We start from the raw sequence: 19000 nt of genomic DNA on the forward strand, positions 1-19000 counted from the left end.
CTGCGGGGGAACAATGCAGCGCAGGGGGTCATCATCTTGACATCAGCAATATTCCATCACACCTGCTACTGTCTCAGGAAGTGAGAGTCAGCTTTGACCACTGACCCGTCTGAAGAGCACTTACGTAAGACAGGATCTGGACCAATGTAATGAGGCACAGGGTCGGGAGCATGGTTCCCCAGAACACCTGCTGTCTTCACCAGGAGACGCGTTGTACATCCCCATTAGGGTTTAGTCGACCAATAGTGCTTCTTCAAGGTGTTGTTTTAAAGGCGTGGAGGTACACTGTATGTACTCCAGACAAGTTAGAGCTCCACTTCGCTGGATCTGTGTCGAGAATTCCGCAGGTAAGTTTTGCCATCTAAGACTTTTTTAATTCACACAGATTTTTATTTTATTTTATTTAGAATGAAAAGTGTGACTTGTTTTTGATCTCACTTACTTGATGGTTAGGTGACCCAAGGATGAGACCACATGTGTGGTGTATTTTCATCCTGTGTCTGTGTTCCTTCAGTGAAGAAATGGTTGTAGATATTTTCAGACCGCCACAGTGAGTAGGAGTGCTCCCTCTTTGTAATACAGGACACAGTTGGTTGCACTAGCCTTAAAAAAAAAATTAAATAAAATACATGCTTTCAGTTTCTTATTTATTATGTTTCTGAAATTGATATAGCCAATGCAGCTTCATAAATGACTGTACTTTTCATTTTCTGGCATTTTTCTCAGATGGCATTCAAGTCAGTGGGAAAATGGACAACACACGGACAACAACCTTAACAACCTAAACAAAGAAAATTCCAAAAGACATTCAGAGGGAACATTCACCAGTGATTTCACCCGCTATCTTGACAAAATTAAAGCGAAAGATTTTGTGGAGTGGCTGGCCAGCAAAAAAGGAGAAGGGTGAGCTTAAAGCAACATTTCTATGCTTCATCCGGTGAACAATTATGTAATAGAAATAAGCACAAACACTCAATTACTTGAGAGCAAAGGTATAAGTTAACATTAATTGTACTTTGTGTTTCATAATCTATCTCACGAAAATTAACTATCCTGAACTCTTCCAAATTGGCAAGTCTGGGTTTTGTTTGATCTGAGCAGGTATGATATTATATTCTATATTTTTAATTATATTGTTCTACTTTTCAGATGTCATGAAGGCCTACAGCGGCTTGCCTCACAAAATTAACACAGCCCCAATGTTGTGCGTTTTACACCTCACACAGCTTTAAGCATCCAGCAGAAATTGAGAAGATGAATCCTCTACATCCAAACATTTAATTCCGCTTTATCTATGTGTGTGTGTTTTTTTTTTCTTCAGATGAAAGTTTGCGTATATTCAATTTGTTACAGCAAAAAGCAACGCCATGTCAAGAATTTAAGTGGTACAACGGTTGTTTTAATGTTTTTTATTGTCTTCCTTTACTTATTATCTTTATGAATAAACTAAGAAGAAAGTAGCGGCAAGACACTTCTTCTCAGTATTTTCAAATTTACTTGTACTGCACACCTTCAGGGGTTCTAATCAGGGTGGGAAAATGTAGTGATGAGTTCGAAAGAAAATATCGGTATGAAAAATGGAAAAAGAAAAACAATAAATCATTCGACTGACCACAAGATGGCACTGGTGCTCGACGAATCAGGAAGTGGAGCAACTGGGCGTCAGGCTGATTTTGGAAAAATCTTCGGCAGTGTGAAAAAAAAAAAAAAAGGAGAGGCAATGAGTGAGTGGGTGTTGAGGCGGTTGCTTTGCCGCGCAGACTGTATATAGCATGTTCCGTGCTCACACAAATTTACATTGTTGCACAACAAGGTTATGCAATGAGGCAAGCTAAAATTACAGTATTGTTAATGGGGTGACGGGGGAGAGCAGAGGAGAGCAGAGGAGAGGAGGGATTTTGGCTTGGTATTTGGTGGGGGGGTGTTTGTGAGGGCTTCTGCCCAATCTCCCATTGAGAAATTTATCTCGGGTGGTTGTGTGTGTGGGGGCGGGGGGGGGGGGGGGTACAGGCATGATGGAGGATGGAGAGCTCCCTCTTTATTTTAGGTGCCCTCTCCTCAATCCCATTCTCTGGAGGAAGGGGGGGGGGGGGCATTCAGGGAGCTGTGTGTGTGTGTGTGTGTGTGTGTGTGTGTGTGTGTGTGTGTGTGTGTGTGTTGGGTGGGCGGGGCAGCGGCTGCTCCTCTTTGATCTCAGGCAGGGCTGGGATCAGGTGCTGGGGGAGGAAGGCTTCCTCTTACCGGTGTCACAGTATGACATTAAGATGAAAGGCTGGGGTAGTCATTAAAACGGCAACGGAACCAGCAACCCTCGGCAGCCGCTGTACCCCCCCCCCCCCCCTTTTTTTTAAGAAAAAAATTAATCATCATTACGGATTTATATCTGGTGTCACCGTTACGCAAGGCGAAACCTCTCCAAATGAGCCTTTGCGCCACGTTTCGACGTTATATTTAGCCGCGTCGAGGTCCACCCACGGAGAAAACACATGGCATGTGGCAGGCAGGCAGGGAGGGAGGCAGGCAGGCAGGCAGGCAGCATCCTCCAGGACAGGAGGGAGGCGGAGGGATGAGAGAAGAGGAGGGGAGGGGTAGGTGTGGCTCTTCACGAACTAGGTCGAGCTCTTTCACATATGAAACGGCGTTTCCCCCCCCCGTGCCACAAATGCTCGCTCGCTCGCTCGCTCTCGATCCATCCATCCATCCATCCATCCATCCAGCCCCGGGATGCGACCAAGAGGACGCAGCTTGCCGACTCCAGCCTCGACGCCATAGGCATCTGTAAGCGCTGTCATCCCCCGCATGTGACCGTTCGTCTGTTCGGCTGCTTCCATCGGTGTGATCCAGGGGTTCGCACCTGAATCGCGGGCATCTGCGTGCGGACACAAAGCTGGTGGAGTCACTGGGCCAAACTGGGAGTGTGCTGCTGACTCAGCCTCGACTGCTGCATTAATTTATCTGCACTGCAGTGCTTCACCGCCCCCCACCCCATGTCTCCCGCCCCTCCCCTCGCCTCTCCACCTCATTCTTACACGGGCATCCTGGAACATGAAGGGGAGGTGGAGGGAGGGAGGGGACTGGTGGTCCTCTATTTAGTGAGCAGCAGAACGGGTCCCTAGATTGCTTCCAAGTGTAGGCGGAGTAGGAGGGGAGTCTATATGACTCAAGGGAGGAGAATGGAGGCAAAGAGACCCCCCCCCTCCCCCCTCTTCCTCAATTGCAATGTGGCTAAAAAGAAAATGTGCAAGGGAAAGAGAGGGTGGGTCCCACAGAGAATTGGCCTCCTCCTCAGTGTGCACAGTAGGTGAGGACAAGTCGTCATCTTCTAAAACACTCCCCCACCCCTCCCTGACAAACCTGGGAGAAGCTCCACCGGCTCTGCCTTCATTGTGATCATTGTAATATTATACATCTCCAGGCTGTTTACTTTTACAGGGCAAAGACCACAAACAAGAGCGGCATGGAGCAGATGGACTGCACAATAATGGGGCCGTAGTTCATCTTGTGGCTGGGGGGGGGGGGGGGTGTTAACACGGAGCTCTTAACAAATTCAATAGGTCCATTACATCTAAAAGGTTTCCTTTTACAAGCATGTGCCACTTAGCTCCATTTCACAGGATGCTTTCTGATACGCTTCCGTCCACACACAACTCTTCAAAAGTGAAATAATGTGCACAAAATGGTGACTCAGACTTGAGTGGATACAGTGAAAGTGATATCAGCCCAAAGCACAGTCGGGGTAAATAGCGGGTCTACTGTGGATTAAAGCTACAACAGCATAGTTTTTTTTTTGTAGCTTTAAAATAATGGTTTCAAAATCATTTCGACTCCACCAGCTTGTAGGAGTGAGATTGACACCCTTGTTATTGACTAACCACATCCAGTTGGTCCCATATAGGACGATAAAGCTTTGGTTGCCTGCCAGGCACCCCCTCACAGAAACACACTTTAAACAGCCTCTAAATTAACATTAAAAAAAAAAAAGTAATATTCACACAAACACTATTTTTAACTGGAAGGCTGCTTTATTGGTAATAAAAAGGTTCGTGCTCAAATGAAGACAATCTTTCATATATTCTTACCAAGAGTCCAAGTGGTTGTGCAACACACCATCATATTGTACTGTATAACCTCTTTTATTACGGTGGCAAATAATAACAACAGTTTGAAAAGCACTTTTTTTTTTTTTTAATTTTTAGCGGAAAAAAAGAAGAAAAAAAAAACGGCCATAATAAACCATGCTAGAAAAAAAAAGATGACTCCTAGAATCAAATATTGATACAAAAATAAATTTCAGATGGGAACAGAAAAATTAATAAACCAAAAACGGAAATATAGAAGGCAAGCTGCTTTTTCACAAGCCGAGTGGGTGACACACATAGCACTAAGAACAGGACATATTTGAGTTAGCTGTTTTTCTGTTAACATCACACACTGTTGAATATTAAGATGAAGTGGGGTGTCTGGATGATCCTCTGGCAGTAGTTCTGATTCAACGTCCCTGATTAATGTAGTGCTCACCCGCCCCCCCAAAGCCTCACCCTCCACAGTTTGGAAACACATTTTTTTCTTCTTTTTTTGTATGTATATATGTATATATTTGTTTTCAGTGTGGCCTCAACATCCAATTTCACAGAAAAAGCAGAAAAAAGGCACATGCCATTGAGTGGAACCATACAAAACAAACCGATCAATGTAAATAAATAAATAAGAAGAAGAAAAAATAAACTATAAAGAATGAGAAGCAAGTACATGATTGTATGCATGTTGAGCTGTCATGGCACTGATGTGTGGGTATGAAAGGTGGTGGGGAAGGTCCGGGGGGAAAAGTACCGACCCAGAGGTGTAAAAGAGGCAGTCAGTCACCCAAGCTGGCATCCTCAGGGTAAAGATCTCTGGTACAGACTGTCGGGCAGTGATAAGAGTCACCTGTGTGTGTATGTGTGTGTGTGTCTGTGTGCGTGTGTGTGTGTGTCTATTATGGGTGCGGCCTGTAATACACGGTGAAGGTGACATATGACAGTAAGTGAGAAATGTGCTGGTAACGTTTATCCTTTTCGTCATGATCAGGCTACAATCCATGGCAAGCAGCTCCAATAACATCGCACACGAGCTATTCCCCTCCCCCGCCCCGCCCCCGACATAGAAGGGTGCTGGAAATCACCAGTATTTTAGACATCCACTGAATGTGTTGCACATAAAATCAAATGTGACAAACAGTGTTCTTCTGTTTTTTTTTATGTATATACATATAGACATATATGTATACATGTATTTATCTTTTTTGTATCATATAATATCTATATTTCATTCAATTTCCGTCAACAAAGTGAAAAGTGTCTCAAAAAATCCAAAAGGTAACAAATGTGACAAAGGGCATAGCTGGAAGCCATTCTATATTATTGTTATTATTCATTTTTTTGATTATTATTAGTAACATTTTTAAAATCCGTATTTACAAAAAAACACAACAAAGCATGCCGATAAAATAAAAGAATATAATACAGTATTTATAGTTTCTCTCAAAAAGTTCTTCCTTTTTTTAGCGATTGTGCCATTTACATCATAGCCTGCACTGTACATATATATGTTTGTTTTCCTATTTAACTTTTTTCTCTTTTTTTGCATTTTTTTTATTTTTTCTTTGTTCTTCAAGTGTGAATGTACCACTCTAAAACGTAACATCCAGGATGAGCGTGGGTAAATTGGATGACATTACTCACTCCTCCTCCTGTGGTTGTCATTGGGAATGTATTTGGTTTCAGTGTGCAGCAGCCAAACTGATTCAGAGACCTCATATTGTAAACAGACCTCAGGTATTGATACAGACAGGGCGTTCTGGTACAGGCAGTTTAAAACACACCAAATGGCATTAATGGTGCGACGACGGAATGTCGGAGCCGAGTCCGGTCATCCGCTTAGAAATAGGACCATCACTCCAGTGTAGAAAATAAAAATTGGCAGGAACACTTAAGGAGGCAGGTTGTGTCTTGTCTATTACTTGACGAAGCCTCCATTTTGTTTTTTTGTTTTTTTTTTATTAAGATTTTTTTTTTATTATTTAAATGAAAAACACCCACAAAGCTCATTATACAACATAGCTGCGTCAATGTGAGGCCTGCTGATGTTTCATCTCAATCGAGTGTTTCTACCTCCGTCTCTGGCTAGAAATGTATTTTTTCGTTTGTTTTCTTTTTCCGAAGTGGGTGACGGTATTTGAAAGCCTGCACGTACGTGAGAAGATGGTGTGAGCCCGGGTCCGACACCACACAGTGTTTAAGAGGTCCCACAAAAGCACAATGATACACTGACAGACATGGGACTTTCAAGCACTCAGACCAAAAGCAATGTTCTCCTCCAGCTACGCTTTCTTCCTTTTTCGCTCTTCTTCTCATGGCAGTCAGTCTAAAAACCCTGAAGGTAGGGGCTCTACCTGTGTTATTGGTCCACATTTACACTGAGTTATACATCACCCATCCATCTCCCTGAAATGCCAAACGCAGATCCATTCGATTTCCTCACGGTCCCCAAGAAAAAAAAACCCACAAGCTCCTTCGCGGCCACTGAGCCTCGATGCACGCTAGGCACGCTAGGCACGACACGGCGGCGTCCTTGCAATAATTCTCAGCTGACTTTGCTGTTTCAGGTGGTCAAAGTCTCCCCTGTCTCGCTTCTCAAAGCTCTGTTTTTGTTTTGTCTCAGAATGATTGCATCATAAGGGCATCAGAGAAGGACTTCAAGGCTTTTTTTTTTTTTTTTTTTTAAATCACCCCTCCCTAAAGCTGGCAACTCGTATTTTCCATAAAAGAACTAGCTAAGACATCATTCACAAGGGGAGTAAATTTTGTAAATGGATCCGACAGAATACAAAAAGGGGGAGTATTGTCTAATGAATTTACCCAAATGTGGTTTTAGTACTTCCACTTGCCCAAAAACAGAATAAAATAAATTGCAAATAAGCAATGGGGGAAAAAAAGTATAAATCCGTCCCTTCTTCAAGAAGTCGAGCAGTTTCAGGGGATTCCTAACATCACTTGAACACGCCGGACCCCCTTGACTGATGCATGTTCCTTGGCATGAGACAGCCCCTCTGCTCTCACATTGCAGAAAAGGGACCGCAGGTAGGTAAAGAAAGTGACTGCATGATGGATAGAAGTAAACAAAGAGATGCAAACTCCAGATTTGGTTCCGGACAACTGACATGGCCTCCCCCAAAACATCTGAGCCATCCTCAACGTGAGGATATTCTGCTTCCCAATGCTTCACACTCTACCCTAGACTACAAACATTTAGAGCAGCAAGAAAACAATGCAAAAAATTTTTAACAAAAGACTTTTGCTGTCCTGCCTTGGTGGCTGACGTGACCGAAACTTCTGAATGAAGACTCCGGAAGCTTCCTTCCTTCCTTCCTTCCTTCCTTCCTTCATTTTTTGGGGGAAATTTCACATGTGAAAGATCCGTCAGTTGACATATCAAAACTAGTGGAGAATTGTACGACGTATCGTTACCCAATATTCCTTTTGTCATTTTTCATAATCCTCATTTCCCCAGTTTTAATTGCCCTAATTTCCCCCCCGCCGGACAGCATCAAACTATAGCCACGCCACTGCAGTGGTCTGAGAATTCGTGTCGTGTGGACGATGATTACTCATGCATGACTCCTGATCAAAACATGCCTTCATGCAAGTCATTTCTATGCATTGAACGAGCACAATAATTATTATTTATCTGGAACTCAGTCTGAGCAAGTCTCCTTCAGCCCAAGTCGAAACAATGACTGTTGACCCCTACCGGTCAGTGTGAAAGCCCATGTAGAAAATGTCTTTTTCCGGTGACGGTATAACAAAGAGGAGATGAAAAGACTCGTGATATGGGCTAAATGTTACATTTTTTTTTGCTGCTCAAATAATGTAAAGATGCAAGTATACTCAGCACAAACAAACAAAAAGATCTTTGTCTACGCTTCTGGGTTTTGTTTCATTGTTATTTTTTTTTCCCTCCCCGCCCCTCACTCTCTAGTTTTTCCTCGCTCGCTAAACTTGCTCGTTTGATTATTGTTTTCTTCCCCGCACTGACGGTAAACGCGGTGAAACAGACCCATATTTAGACTGGCGTGCAGTTCTAATGGTGGGGATCTGTTTGCGATCCAGTCCTGCGGCACTGGAGCCTCACTGCGTGGAGCCGCACGCTGCCGCGGCGACAGCGGCAGCAGGGACTTTGCAATTCATCGAGCAGAGATTTCTGTGCCTTGGCAGTTGATCCTCGAAGAGATGTGGGTGTTTCTGTGTGTGTGTGTGTGTGTGTGTGTGTGTGCATGTGTGTGTGTGTCCGCGCTACCGGCCAGCACACTGCGAGATATTGTTTGTTTTTTCTCATTTTGCATTTGTTCCTCATTTCCACGAAATTGGTCACTATGCAACAAAGTTCTGTGGTAAACTGATTGCGTTTGGTTCAGCTGTCTCTGACGACATAAGAAACCACACCTTGCCTTAGTATATTCCAGTTTGTAAACATGTTTGTATGTTGTTGTTGGTTTTTTTGTTGGTATTTTTTTCTTCTCTCCTCACACTTCCAAATGGTCCCGTTTTTCTAAATTTATTGGGTCTGGGCTCAGAGTCTCAGCTCACTGTGTTTTATGGTTTTTGCAAGAGTCACTGGACCCCTAACACTTGGACTCCCACTCATCTTTTTGGTTTTTGTCCTTCTCTTTCCTGGCCCACTCCTCCTTGTTTTCATCCTGCTTCTCTTTGTCAGGTTTAGTCACGCTATCGTAGGAGGGAAGAGAGGCTGTGGACGGAGTGCTCTCCTTCTTCTCCTGGTTGGTCCCGCCGTTCTCGAGCTTGTTGCTGGTGAACGTGTGACGCTTGAAGATGATGCCGCGCCGGATGAGGTGGGCGCGGTAGGCATTCTGGATGATCCTGGCAGAGACGTCCTCCTGTTTGCGGCGAAGCGTGGTGGTGATGGGCTCGTATGACACCTTGGAGGGGTTGGCTGCCACGAAGCGCTCCTCCATCTGCTGCCTCAGCATGTCCAACTCGCCGCTGTCGCCCAGCACTCGCTTCGTGAAGGCAAACAGGATGTCCAGGCAGTGAATGCGATCGCCGCTCACCATGGGCATGTCCATGGCGATTAGTTCTATGGTGTTGGGCTTTGGCACGCGCAGCGGGTGCTCCAGCGCATCGGCAAAGTCGGACAGCTTCGCGAAGGTGATGAACTGAGAGGCAGTGGGGTCAAACTTCTCCCAGATCTCGTAGAAGGTCTCGAAGTCGTCCTCGCTGAGCGGGTCGGCGCTCTCCTCGGTGGCCACACTAAAGTTCTCCAGGATGATGGCTATGTACATGTTGACCACGATCAGGAAGGAGATGATGATGTACATGACGAAAAAGAAGATCCCCACCGAGGGGTTGCCACAGTCGCCCTTCACAGACGTCCCGGGGTTTTCTAAATTGGGGTCGCAGTCTGGTGGGTAGTTGAGGATTGGCAGTAGTAAACCATCCCAGCCAGCTGACGTGGTGATCATGAAGAGGATGATCATGCTGTTGCCGAACGTCTCGAAGTTGTACAGGTCGTCGATTCCCGCACCATGTTTGACATAGCCAAAGTTAGACATGCCGAAGATGGAGAAGATGAACATGACCAGGAAAAGCAAGAGGCCAATGTTGAAGAGGGCTGGCAGTGACATCATCAGGGCAAAGAGCAAAGTCCGGATCCCCTTGGCGCCTTTGATCAGACGCAGGATACGACCGATACGCGCCAATCTGATCACCCTGAACAGCGTTGGCGACACAAAGTACTTCTCAATGAGGTCAGCCAGGAACATGCCTGGGAAAGAGGAAGGAGAAGACGTCAGAATATTGAAAATATCTCTCGTGGCGATCTCTGGTGGCTTTCTGTCTCACTTCGACTTACCAACGATGGACAGGATGACGACCACCACATCGAAAATATTCCAGCCGTTGGTGAAGTAATAGTGGCGAAGTGCAAAGAGCTTCAGCAGGAACTCTGTGGTGAAGACTACGATGAAGATGAAGTTGACCCAGTAGAGGACCAACTCGGTCTCGTCGGACTGGTCGTCCGTTTCCACCATCATGGTCACCATGTTGAGGCAGATGAGTATCATGATGGAGATGTCAAAGACTTGTTGCGTCACAAAGTCGAAGACCATGCCTTGGATTTTGTTCTGCAGGAAGAGAGGAAAGATGGTCCAAAGATGAAGAGATGTCCACAAGTGTCAACACACTGGGGTGGTAAAAAAAAGAAAAAAAGGCAAGCCCCACCTGTGGTCGAGGAATCGGTTTTTGTGGCTTTTTGGAACCCAGCTTTTTCATGGCGTTGTAGTACTTTTTCTGCTCCTCCGTCATGAAGATATCCTGACCTCCAAAGTAAGGGGACAAACAAATTTGGTTATAATCATCTTTCAACGTTAAAACAAATGGAAACCATTCAAATCAAAGTGGTGATTGGTGGGGAGGGAGGGATAAAGCGGCTCTTATCTTTTTCTTCTGCTGGTTGAAGTTGTCGATGATCACACCAATAAAGAGGTTGAGGGTGAAGAAGGAGCCGAATATGATGAAGACCACAAAGTAGATGTACATGTAGATGTTGCCTTCGTAGTCGGGCTGGTCTTCGACCTGAGACAGAGGGCCAAAAAAGTACAGTTTAGAAACTACACTGTTTGTCTCCACACACAAACCAGATCTAAAAGCCTTTTTATAAATTTTATTGTCACCAATTAGTTCCCAGCGCATCACACAGGAAGTTACAAAAACAATCAAAATATTGAATCAAGTGCACCTACCCCTCTAGAATCCACAGCTGCATACATAATGTCCATCCAGCCTTTGAATGTAGCCTTTCAAAAGAGACGCAACTTTAATGAAACATCGGTGGAAAAAAAAAACTAGCATTATACCAGAAACATTCTGAAAATACAAATTTTGGAAAAACTCAAACCAAAACTGATGCATGTCCCGAGGTAGTGCTTGTTCATGGAAAGAAAAGTAGATGAAGACAAAAGCGTGAAGAAGCGTCAATGTGAAGAAAAGAAAGGCCCGGTGTTTGGTGAACGCAAATGTAACTTTCAAGAAAGAGAAGGAAACAAGGAAATAGAAGGAAAAAAAACATGTGAAAAATTTGTGAGACACAGCGGGAGAGTGGAAGAAGGAATGGAGTCGGAGAGAGGCAGAAGCCAGGTGTGACACTCTCACCACTTGCAGCAGGGCCAAGTATCCGGCGCCCACATTGTCAAAGTTGATCTTGACATTCCTCCACCTGACCTCGGTAAAGTTTTGCTGAATGAGTGCTTCGCACTGTGTCCTGTTGTTAACCTCATCGACGGGAAAGTACTCCTCAGACGTGTCGTTGAAGCAGTAGCTGTACTTGCCCGCAAACAAGTTGACGCCCATGATACTGAAAATCAGCCAAAAGATGAGGCAAACCAGCAACACATTCATAATGGAAGGGATGGCACCCACCAAGGCGTTGACTACCACCTGGACCAGACGAAGGGGGAGAGAAGGATACGACAAAGTGAGGACCAGGAAGCAGAAAGAAATACAGCTCATTCAAAACCCAAGACAGAGACGCTGCATACTGTTATGGCTTTACACCTCGCTGTTTTTTCTGTTTTTTTTCATCCCCCCCCCCATGGGGAGGTTTTCAAGACTGCAGCTTCTTAGCTCATCATATGGAAAAAAAATAAAAAATAAGCACTGCGCAGTGCACTTGGTATGAGGGAGCTGAGGGGGTAGGAGATGTGTATCAGTCCCCGCCCCTTAATTGGAGCAGCACTGAGGAGACTGGGATCATCTTTAATCTGTAAAAGCATCCGGCTGCAACTGCAGCGGGGATGCAGACACAAACGCACACGCACACACTTAGAAGTATCATGTGTATAAATTTACATATGACTCAAAGTCAACATGGTGTTGTGATATAATAGATTCATATGGCAGTTGCTGTGTCTCATCAAGTCAAAAGCAGTAACTAATATTCAGGCATTTTGAATTTCGGTGAGGATGGGAAGGCTGTTTAGCACGTTTAGCTCCCAAATTCATAAATACAGAGTCTCAGGCCAGCCGATGCTCAGTGCTTCTCAGTGGTTGTTTTCCAAAGGCTTGCAAATTTGCACAGGCACTCTGATCGTTCCTGCACCTTTAAAAATATTTTACCAGAGAACCTTTAAAAAAAGACTTTGGCCGTTTAATATTATTATTGATAATGCAAAATCAGAATACTGTATGTTTTAGTAATTTTTCTGAAAAGGATTAGAATTTTTCCGAGCCATAATCAAACAAATCCTTTGACGGTGTTAGCCATAACATTATGATGTGTCCACTCTAACAGCCCTCATCTCAGACAGTCAGTAACCCCAGTCTAACCTGCTGCTTTCCATAAATATTTAACCAAAACTTAACTGCAGCAGCAGCAGCAGCAGAAGGAAATATTATACGTATTACTTGTAATAATTCCAACTGTTATGCTAAACCTTAGCCCTATCTATTATTCCAATCCGATTTCAAGTTGCTTTACAATATATGATAGGCAGTAATAAGCTCAGCACAAAGTGAACTGCTCACTACCAGTATTAGGCAGGCCGAGCAGCAGCTCTCAGGCAGACAGCTGAGCATGCATGTATTTGGCAGACTTGTTTTGTGGAGCCATATTCCCTCCTTGTGACAAACTGACAGGGAGGAGCTCCGGAGCAGGATTCTCTCAGCCAGCGCACAAAAAACCCTTGAAGCCCAGCGCCGTGATGCTGAGCCAGGTCGAAATAAGATGCTTCGCGCAAGAGGCCTGATCATTGCAAATGTGGCGCAGAAACAAACTGCGAGCCTCCATGTGCACTCGCTCAGAGAGAATGGCTCCGGGGCTCGACCTGAGCTACGACTGGAAACTGTGTTTGAAAGAGACGTTTTGGGCCATGCCGTGAAAGAAAGCATTCTCAGAAAGAGGGAAAATGGCTTTCAAAAATGCATAATGTGCATCAGCAGTTACAGTACATGCGTGTTACATGGCATTGTGCAATCTCAAGAACTGTTCAAATCAATAAGTAAATCAATGGAGAAACGTGTGGATGGAGAGACAGAGACTGAAGAGACAGTGGAAGAAGCTCTGCCTGCTCGAGGGTCTGGCAGAGCTCGTCTTAAATAAACAGGGACTGAATATGTGGCAGAAAAATATCTGCAGCACATAAGAAGAGAAGAGAATCTCAAATTAGATTGTGACAGGCTATTAAAATAACTAGGGTTACATCCCAGGGTCCCTGTAATTATACATATATAATGTAAAGATACAACTGCCATTTCTTTCTTTAAAAAAAATAAATAAAAAAAATAAATCTGTTTAACGAATTTGGACAAGTTGGTCATGAAGGCCATAAAACAAAGATCAGTTCATCTGTTGGGAGAAAATGTAACTCCTGGACAAGGTCTTCCTCAGGAAAGAGGGCAAATTTTGCAAAGCAGATTTCAGAAAAAGAACGTGAAGGGGTGACTTCAGCAACACACAGTGCTGCAGCAGCCGACCAGCCGGAACGTCCTCGTCACTCTAACTCCAAAAATGTCTTTCCCGCAGCCTCATCGTCTCTCCATTCATGCGCTTCCCTATTCATTTATTTATTGCTGTGACCTCAAACTTTCTGTTTTCAGTTCAAATAAAATGGCAACTCAACTGATGAACATAGACAATATAGTTTATAACTGATACAGCAGGATTAAGTTTTTATGTGGTTTCCCTGTTGCATTAGTAGGCAACCCTCACCTCTCTAGTCCCATAACACTCAACGAATAAAGCCATTCATTTGGGTGTTTGCAATTAACAAAAAAGAATATAAATACGGAAAATAAAAGCATAATGTGCCTCTATTTCCTACCCCAAAAATGACATGATCTTCTTGTCAAAGCTATTTTTTTTTAAAGTTAAGAATGAACAACAGAATTTTATGGGGATCATTTAAGACAACATCCACAAATTTTATCCAGGGTCTAAAAATATGGATGTCTGTTCGTACGCAATGGCATCACATTTTAGTCGCTGGATATTTAGTATGAATAAGACCTGACAATTAATTAGCAATTCACAACCCACAAGACTATTGCTCAGGTCTCTATTCTCTATCATTTTTGGGACATGCTACAGCTTCAGACCAACGGGCCACCACGAACCCATACCCAGAACTCAAATACAGAGTTTAGCTGGGGCCCTTTGTTGCCTCCCAGTTTCACTTCCTTTGGGAATGGAAGGCAACAGGAAGTCGGAACCTACTGTATGCACTAAAGTATGTGGTGCCATGGCATGACAGCAGTAATGCCTTGTATGAAATGGCAGCCTAGGATGTTTGGTAAGCTTCTGCCCCTTGTTTCCCTAATGGGAGTCGCTGATTGAGTGATTGACTAAATGCGGGTTAACAAATTGAGAATTTGCGGTCAAAGCGCCGCCAACCAGGATGGACTGGCAGGTGTGTTGCTGGCAGAAGCTTCACAAACATTTCTCCTCCAAAGCCACAGCACTGCATGTGTGTGTGGTTTCTGTCTCGGCCCCTGATGCAGAAAGATCCTGGACAAGCAGGTAGAGAGAGTGCAGTGACCGCTCAGTGGTCCGACCCGGCCGAACCTGGTCAAGATGGGGTGAGGAGTGGAGGGACGAGAGGGGTTTGTGGAAGATGCACAGTACTGCACATGTGTGGGTCTGAGAAGGAGGAGGAAGTGTTTGCGGAGGAGGGCAGAGCTAGAGAGGAGAGGCTCAAACTTGCAGACAGTGCCACTAGTCCAAGAGTGGTGGAGGAGGACAAGGGAATGGCGATGGAGGGAGTTTGAGAGAAAGAGAGACAAGAGACGGCAACTGGTGACAACAATCAGGCGCAACCGATCGCTAAACACCATGCACAGCAACCAATAAGCTCAGGCCTGCGAGCTCTGGAGTCGGCCGAAGCCACCAGGGGCCGGCTGGGAAGGCAGCATAATTTTTTGCCAAATAAACCACGGTATCATCTGCATAGGATACACAGGAGTGGTTTCTCCTACAGAATCATCTGCATAGAAAACACAGACTCCTCTGAGTGGTTTCTACAACAATTTTGGCATGCCTGGTTCACTCTGCAGTTCCCGCTGGTTGTTCTCAATGCCGGATGCATTAAGGGGATGATGTGAGCTGGGGAGGGAAGTGTTCAATGGGAGCAAGAGGGGGCACATGGAAGGGAGTGGGGTCCTCGATTTAAAAGCAGTGGTCGAGAATCAGGCCGAATGATGAGCTAACTCTTGGTCTGGATGCCCAATGAGATGGCATGTAGGTTTGGTTGGCGTTGATCAATTTCACACTGACTTTGGCCAATCCAGAAGGAACAAAGTCGGATGAAGTCATCAGAATATCTAAACTGTCACTTGTGTGATGAGGCAGCTTTGTGGTAGAGGTTTTGACACTTGGCATTTTTTTTATTTCTTTATGAAAACAATCAATTTGTGTGCACATTAATTTGGTTGGTTGATTGGAAAAAATAAATTCAATTGAAAAATGCCCGTAGCTTTGCCGGCAACACAAGATTACTGCTCATTTACTCCAGCTGCATCATGACTTGTCGGTTCAGTCTAACAGAGGCATGGTACAGGATTGCGCATGGAAAAGGTGACTTCTCAGTTGTCATTTCCTGGTTTTAAAAAACAATCCCCAATCATTTTTTTATCCTCTTAGGTTTTTTTTTAACGATCAGTTCTAGCATGCTTTAAACTGTTGAATGGGCATGCGGAAGGATCAGCTGCTTAGCTTTGGATCTTACCCTCATCCCTTCAAAACGTGACAAGGCTCTGAGGGGTCTCAAGGCCCTTAGTGTCCTGAGTGATTTAATGGGCCCTAGATCGGAGTAGCCCAGCGCATTAGCTACAAGGCTGACTATAGACACCTACACAAAAAACAGAGAAGCAAAAGAGGTTCCAAACTGTTAGAACTGTTAGAATGTCCACTAGGGAAGAGAGACGGGCCTGGCATTGGCGGAAAGTCGCTTGACATACACACATAAATCTATGCACGTATACGCATGTATAATATTGCATTCATACATGCGTATACACTGAGAGAGAAGGTTTAGTATAGGCTTTATGTGCGTAGTGAATTTCTTTTTTTTAGTAGCCATAGGGATTGTCTGACTGTTATTTTGGGGCAGTTGACAGGGTGTGAAAAGTCCAGTGTACCTGCAAAGAAAACTTGTGGTTGAGAGAGAAAGAGAGGAGAGAGACATAAGATCCATAAAGAGGGTAAATTAGAATTAAATAGAATTAAAGAGTGCTACATGATTTAGTACAGATTCAAGCGAAGGGACTGGACGGAGCGGCGGGAGGGTGGGGGGGGTCAGGGGGAGGGGTGGGAAGGAGAGAGGTTACCCTGTGGAAGTTGATAAAAACCCAACAGACTTGAGAGCCTTACCCTTGGCCCTCTAACATTGTCTCTCCATGTCGCTCTTGGGCTGAGGCATAAAATCCCATACAATTTTTAGACTGACAAACTAACGGAACCTAAGAGAAAGAATACAGGTAAACATGTACAAGTGTGTCACTTTTTTGCCATCGTTTTGCTTTTGCTTACACATTAAATGAAAAAATGACTACATTTTCACAACATTTTTTTTTGAGTCAGAGTGGGGAAACCACAATCACATGAACCACGCACAAGAAATAACAGGGATGGAGGTTAAGGGCAAATCGGATAAGTTATTAGCACTGGATGGCACTGAAAGGACAGAAAAAACACGCACACAGGACAGTAGAGTTACACACAGTTAACGATGGTTAACAATAACGGCACACAATCTCAAGGCAACTGGCGCATGCTCTTTTTCCAGCTCCCGCAGCAGCCAAGCCAGCCGTTCGCTGCAGCCCCAAGAGCTCTTTTGTGCTGCCATGAGTCAGAAACACTGCCTAAAAACCCTTGAATTATGTAACGGCCATACAAGCTACTGATAACATCATCGCTGGGCATGTGCATGTACGTCTCTTATGGCTATAATAAATCAAATTAAATTTAGGTCAAGCGGCCTGAGCGGTGGCCTGGTAATTGTGAGTGCACCATAGCTGCAGGCCATTTCTGAAGCTACGTGTCGTATTGCTGTGAAAAGCAGGGAACGAGCAACGGGAAACGTGCACGATAATCCTCTACTAATGCTCTGCAGGGAGTGATGGGAAATTCAGGATTGACCACTCTTGGAAAAAAAGTTGTTTAAAGTATGGTGAGGTGGCCGATAAGGTGGGCCCAATGGTGCCCGGGTTCGTTTCTGGGCCCCTACGGGCAGCGTTGCCGGCCTGGATGCAGAGCAGGCAGAGCGGAAACAGAAGCAGCACCAGTTCCTCACAAGAAAGGAAATATATTAAGAGTGCACACATGTGAAAGCACCTCCAACCAGCCATCGACATCAATCGGTCAAACTCATCGCATTAGAGGACACAACATCCAAAGCTTACCAAAGTCACGGAGGGAATTTCAGAGGAGGCAAAATCTTCGTTTTGACTGAGGTTTTTTTTTATGTTGCTGTTTTTTAACCATGTTCAAAAGACGTCCATCAAAAAATTTGAGTAACTGCGGTGATGTTTCTGATTGTACCTGGACCTTATGAAACCAGGTACCAGATAATCTCGATTTCCGTTTCATAATTTGTATTCTCTTAATTGCGAAGAAACACAAAAATCCTGTTTAAAATGTGAAACAGCGGTGGCTTTTCTGGTTTGAGGGCAGCAAAATAAAGATTTTGCCTTGATCTACACTACAGTGTTGGGGATAATTGTCACCTTCAGCCTGACCCCTTGGAGCCTGGCCTCTGACCCCCCGCTGGGCCAGCTGTGCGGCAGTGACCTCAGCGCCTCAGCGTCCTTCTCACAGAGCTCTGCAAGGCAAGGCCAATGACATCTGGGGCTGTGATCCCATGATGACGACAGCACGGACCGAACAGAAGTAACACAAACAAACAAACAGAAAAAAAGCAAAGGAGAAAAGAAACAACAAAACAATGATAATAATCCAAGTGTAAAGAAAAATGAGTGGAATGCGAGAGCTATGGTCCTTCACTTAACACACCTCAGTAACCGATGTTAATGTATTTGCGTGGGATATTTTGTAGGTTTATTTTATTTTTATTTTTTTAAACTAAGCACTAATAAATGCTTATAAATATGGATTCTTGTTCCAGTCACTTTGGTACAATCACAAAATTCAAGTATTTTATCTTGAAATCTTCTTAGTTTTTTTATTCAAAAGTCCAATGTGTAAAATTTATAGGGATCTATTGGAATAAAATAGACAAAAATACTGATGAGAAAGTCAAATGTGTGCTGTGGTTGCCATATTGCATCACCAGGTATCTACAAGCACCCAAGAGCCTGCAACATGGATCTGCTCAGGGTTTTGGTTTTATTTTACCTTGATGTCTCCTATTACACACACGATTTGATATCAAGTGGGACATCAGGAGTATTAACATTAAAATTAGCCAGTAAAAGGAACATCTTTGCAAGGTATTGCAGAGGTAGACTGCCTTCAACTGATCTGTCTCAAGCAATTTACTGTCGTGACCACCAGCAAGATACTGTACATTTCAAATACAAAAACAAAAAATGTAACTGTTTGCAATATGCTTTTGTACCATTAGGCGCTACAAAATCTTACACAGTGGGCCTGAAAATGGATCACAGCTGCTAAACACTCAACTGATTGGTGCATTACTGCATAAATGCATAATAACACAAAATATTAAAAGCCCAAATAATGAAATAAAATTTTAAAGAAATTGGGTGAACAGAAAGATGCAGAAGGAGCACGAGGAGAATGAGGAGGAAACACACCCACGCACACTCAGTCACGCACACACACGCACACACTGAGAGAAAAACACAGGCTGGTCTAATGATGGTGCCCCCCCGCTTTCGGAGTCCGTGGCAATGGTGTCGCCCCACAACACAGGACAGCAGAGGACACGATCAGGTCACAACACCACCCAGACTCATCAGGCACGAGTCTCTTGGGC

General features: G+C 44.3%; 1 protein-coding gene and 1 long non-coding RNA gene across 6 annotated transcripts in view; one reads left to right on the forward strand and one right to left on the reverse strand.

The window, feature by feature from the left end:
* The first annotated feature begins 225 nt into the window (after positions 1 to 225).
* LOC142888035 (uncharacterized) lies at positions 226 to 900 on the forward strand. The gene is made up of 3 exons (XR_012926647.1): positions 226 to 347; positions 454 to 550; positions 727 to 900. It is a non-coding gene; the product is annotated as an uncharacterized LOC142888035 (long non-coding RNA).
* Positions 901 to 6184: 5284 nt separating this feature from the next.
* scn8aa (sodium channel, voltage gated, type VIII, alpha subunit a) overlaps positions 6185 to 19000 on the reverse strand; it is a 42423-nt gene continuing 29607 nt past the window's right edge. For all 5 annotated transcript variants that reach the window (XM_076026380.1, XM_076026378.1, XM_076026382.1 and 2 more), the window contains exons 21-27: positions 15770 to 15892; positions 11205 to 11489; positions 10796 to 10849; positions 10491 to 10628; positions 10275 to 10379; positions 9907 to 10177; positions 6185 to 9819 (exon numbers count right to left, since the gene is read on the reverse strand). In XM_076026380.1, coding sequence (XP_075882495.1) covers positions 8660 to 9819; positions 9907 to 10177; positions 10275 to 10379; positions 10491 to 10628; positions 10796 to 10849; positions 11205 to 11489; positions 15770 to 15892 — 2136 coding nt within the window. In that variant the 3' untranslated portion in view covers positions 6185 to 8659. The remainder of the gene's footprint in view (positions 9820 to 9906; positions 10178 to 10274; positions 10380 to 10490; positions 10629 to 10795; positions 10850 to 11204; positions 11490 to 15769; positions 15893 to 19000) is intronic.

This window comes from Nelusetta ayraudi, unplaced genomic scaffold (assembly GCF_046127955.1).
Source record: "Nelusetta ayraudi isolate G7.1 ecotype Tasmania unplaced genomic scaffold, CSIRO-AGI_Nayr_v1 ptg000019l, whole genome shotgun sequence".
Taxonomy (NCBI): Eukaryota; Metazoa; Chordata; class Actinopteri; order Tetraodontiformes; family Monacanthidae; genus Nelusetta; species Nelusetta ayraudi.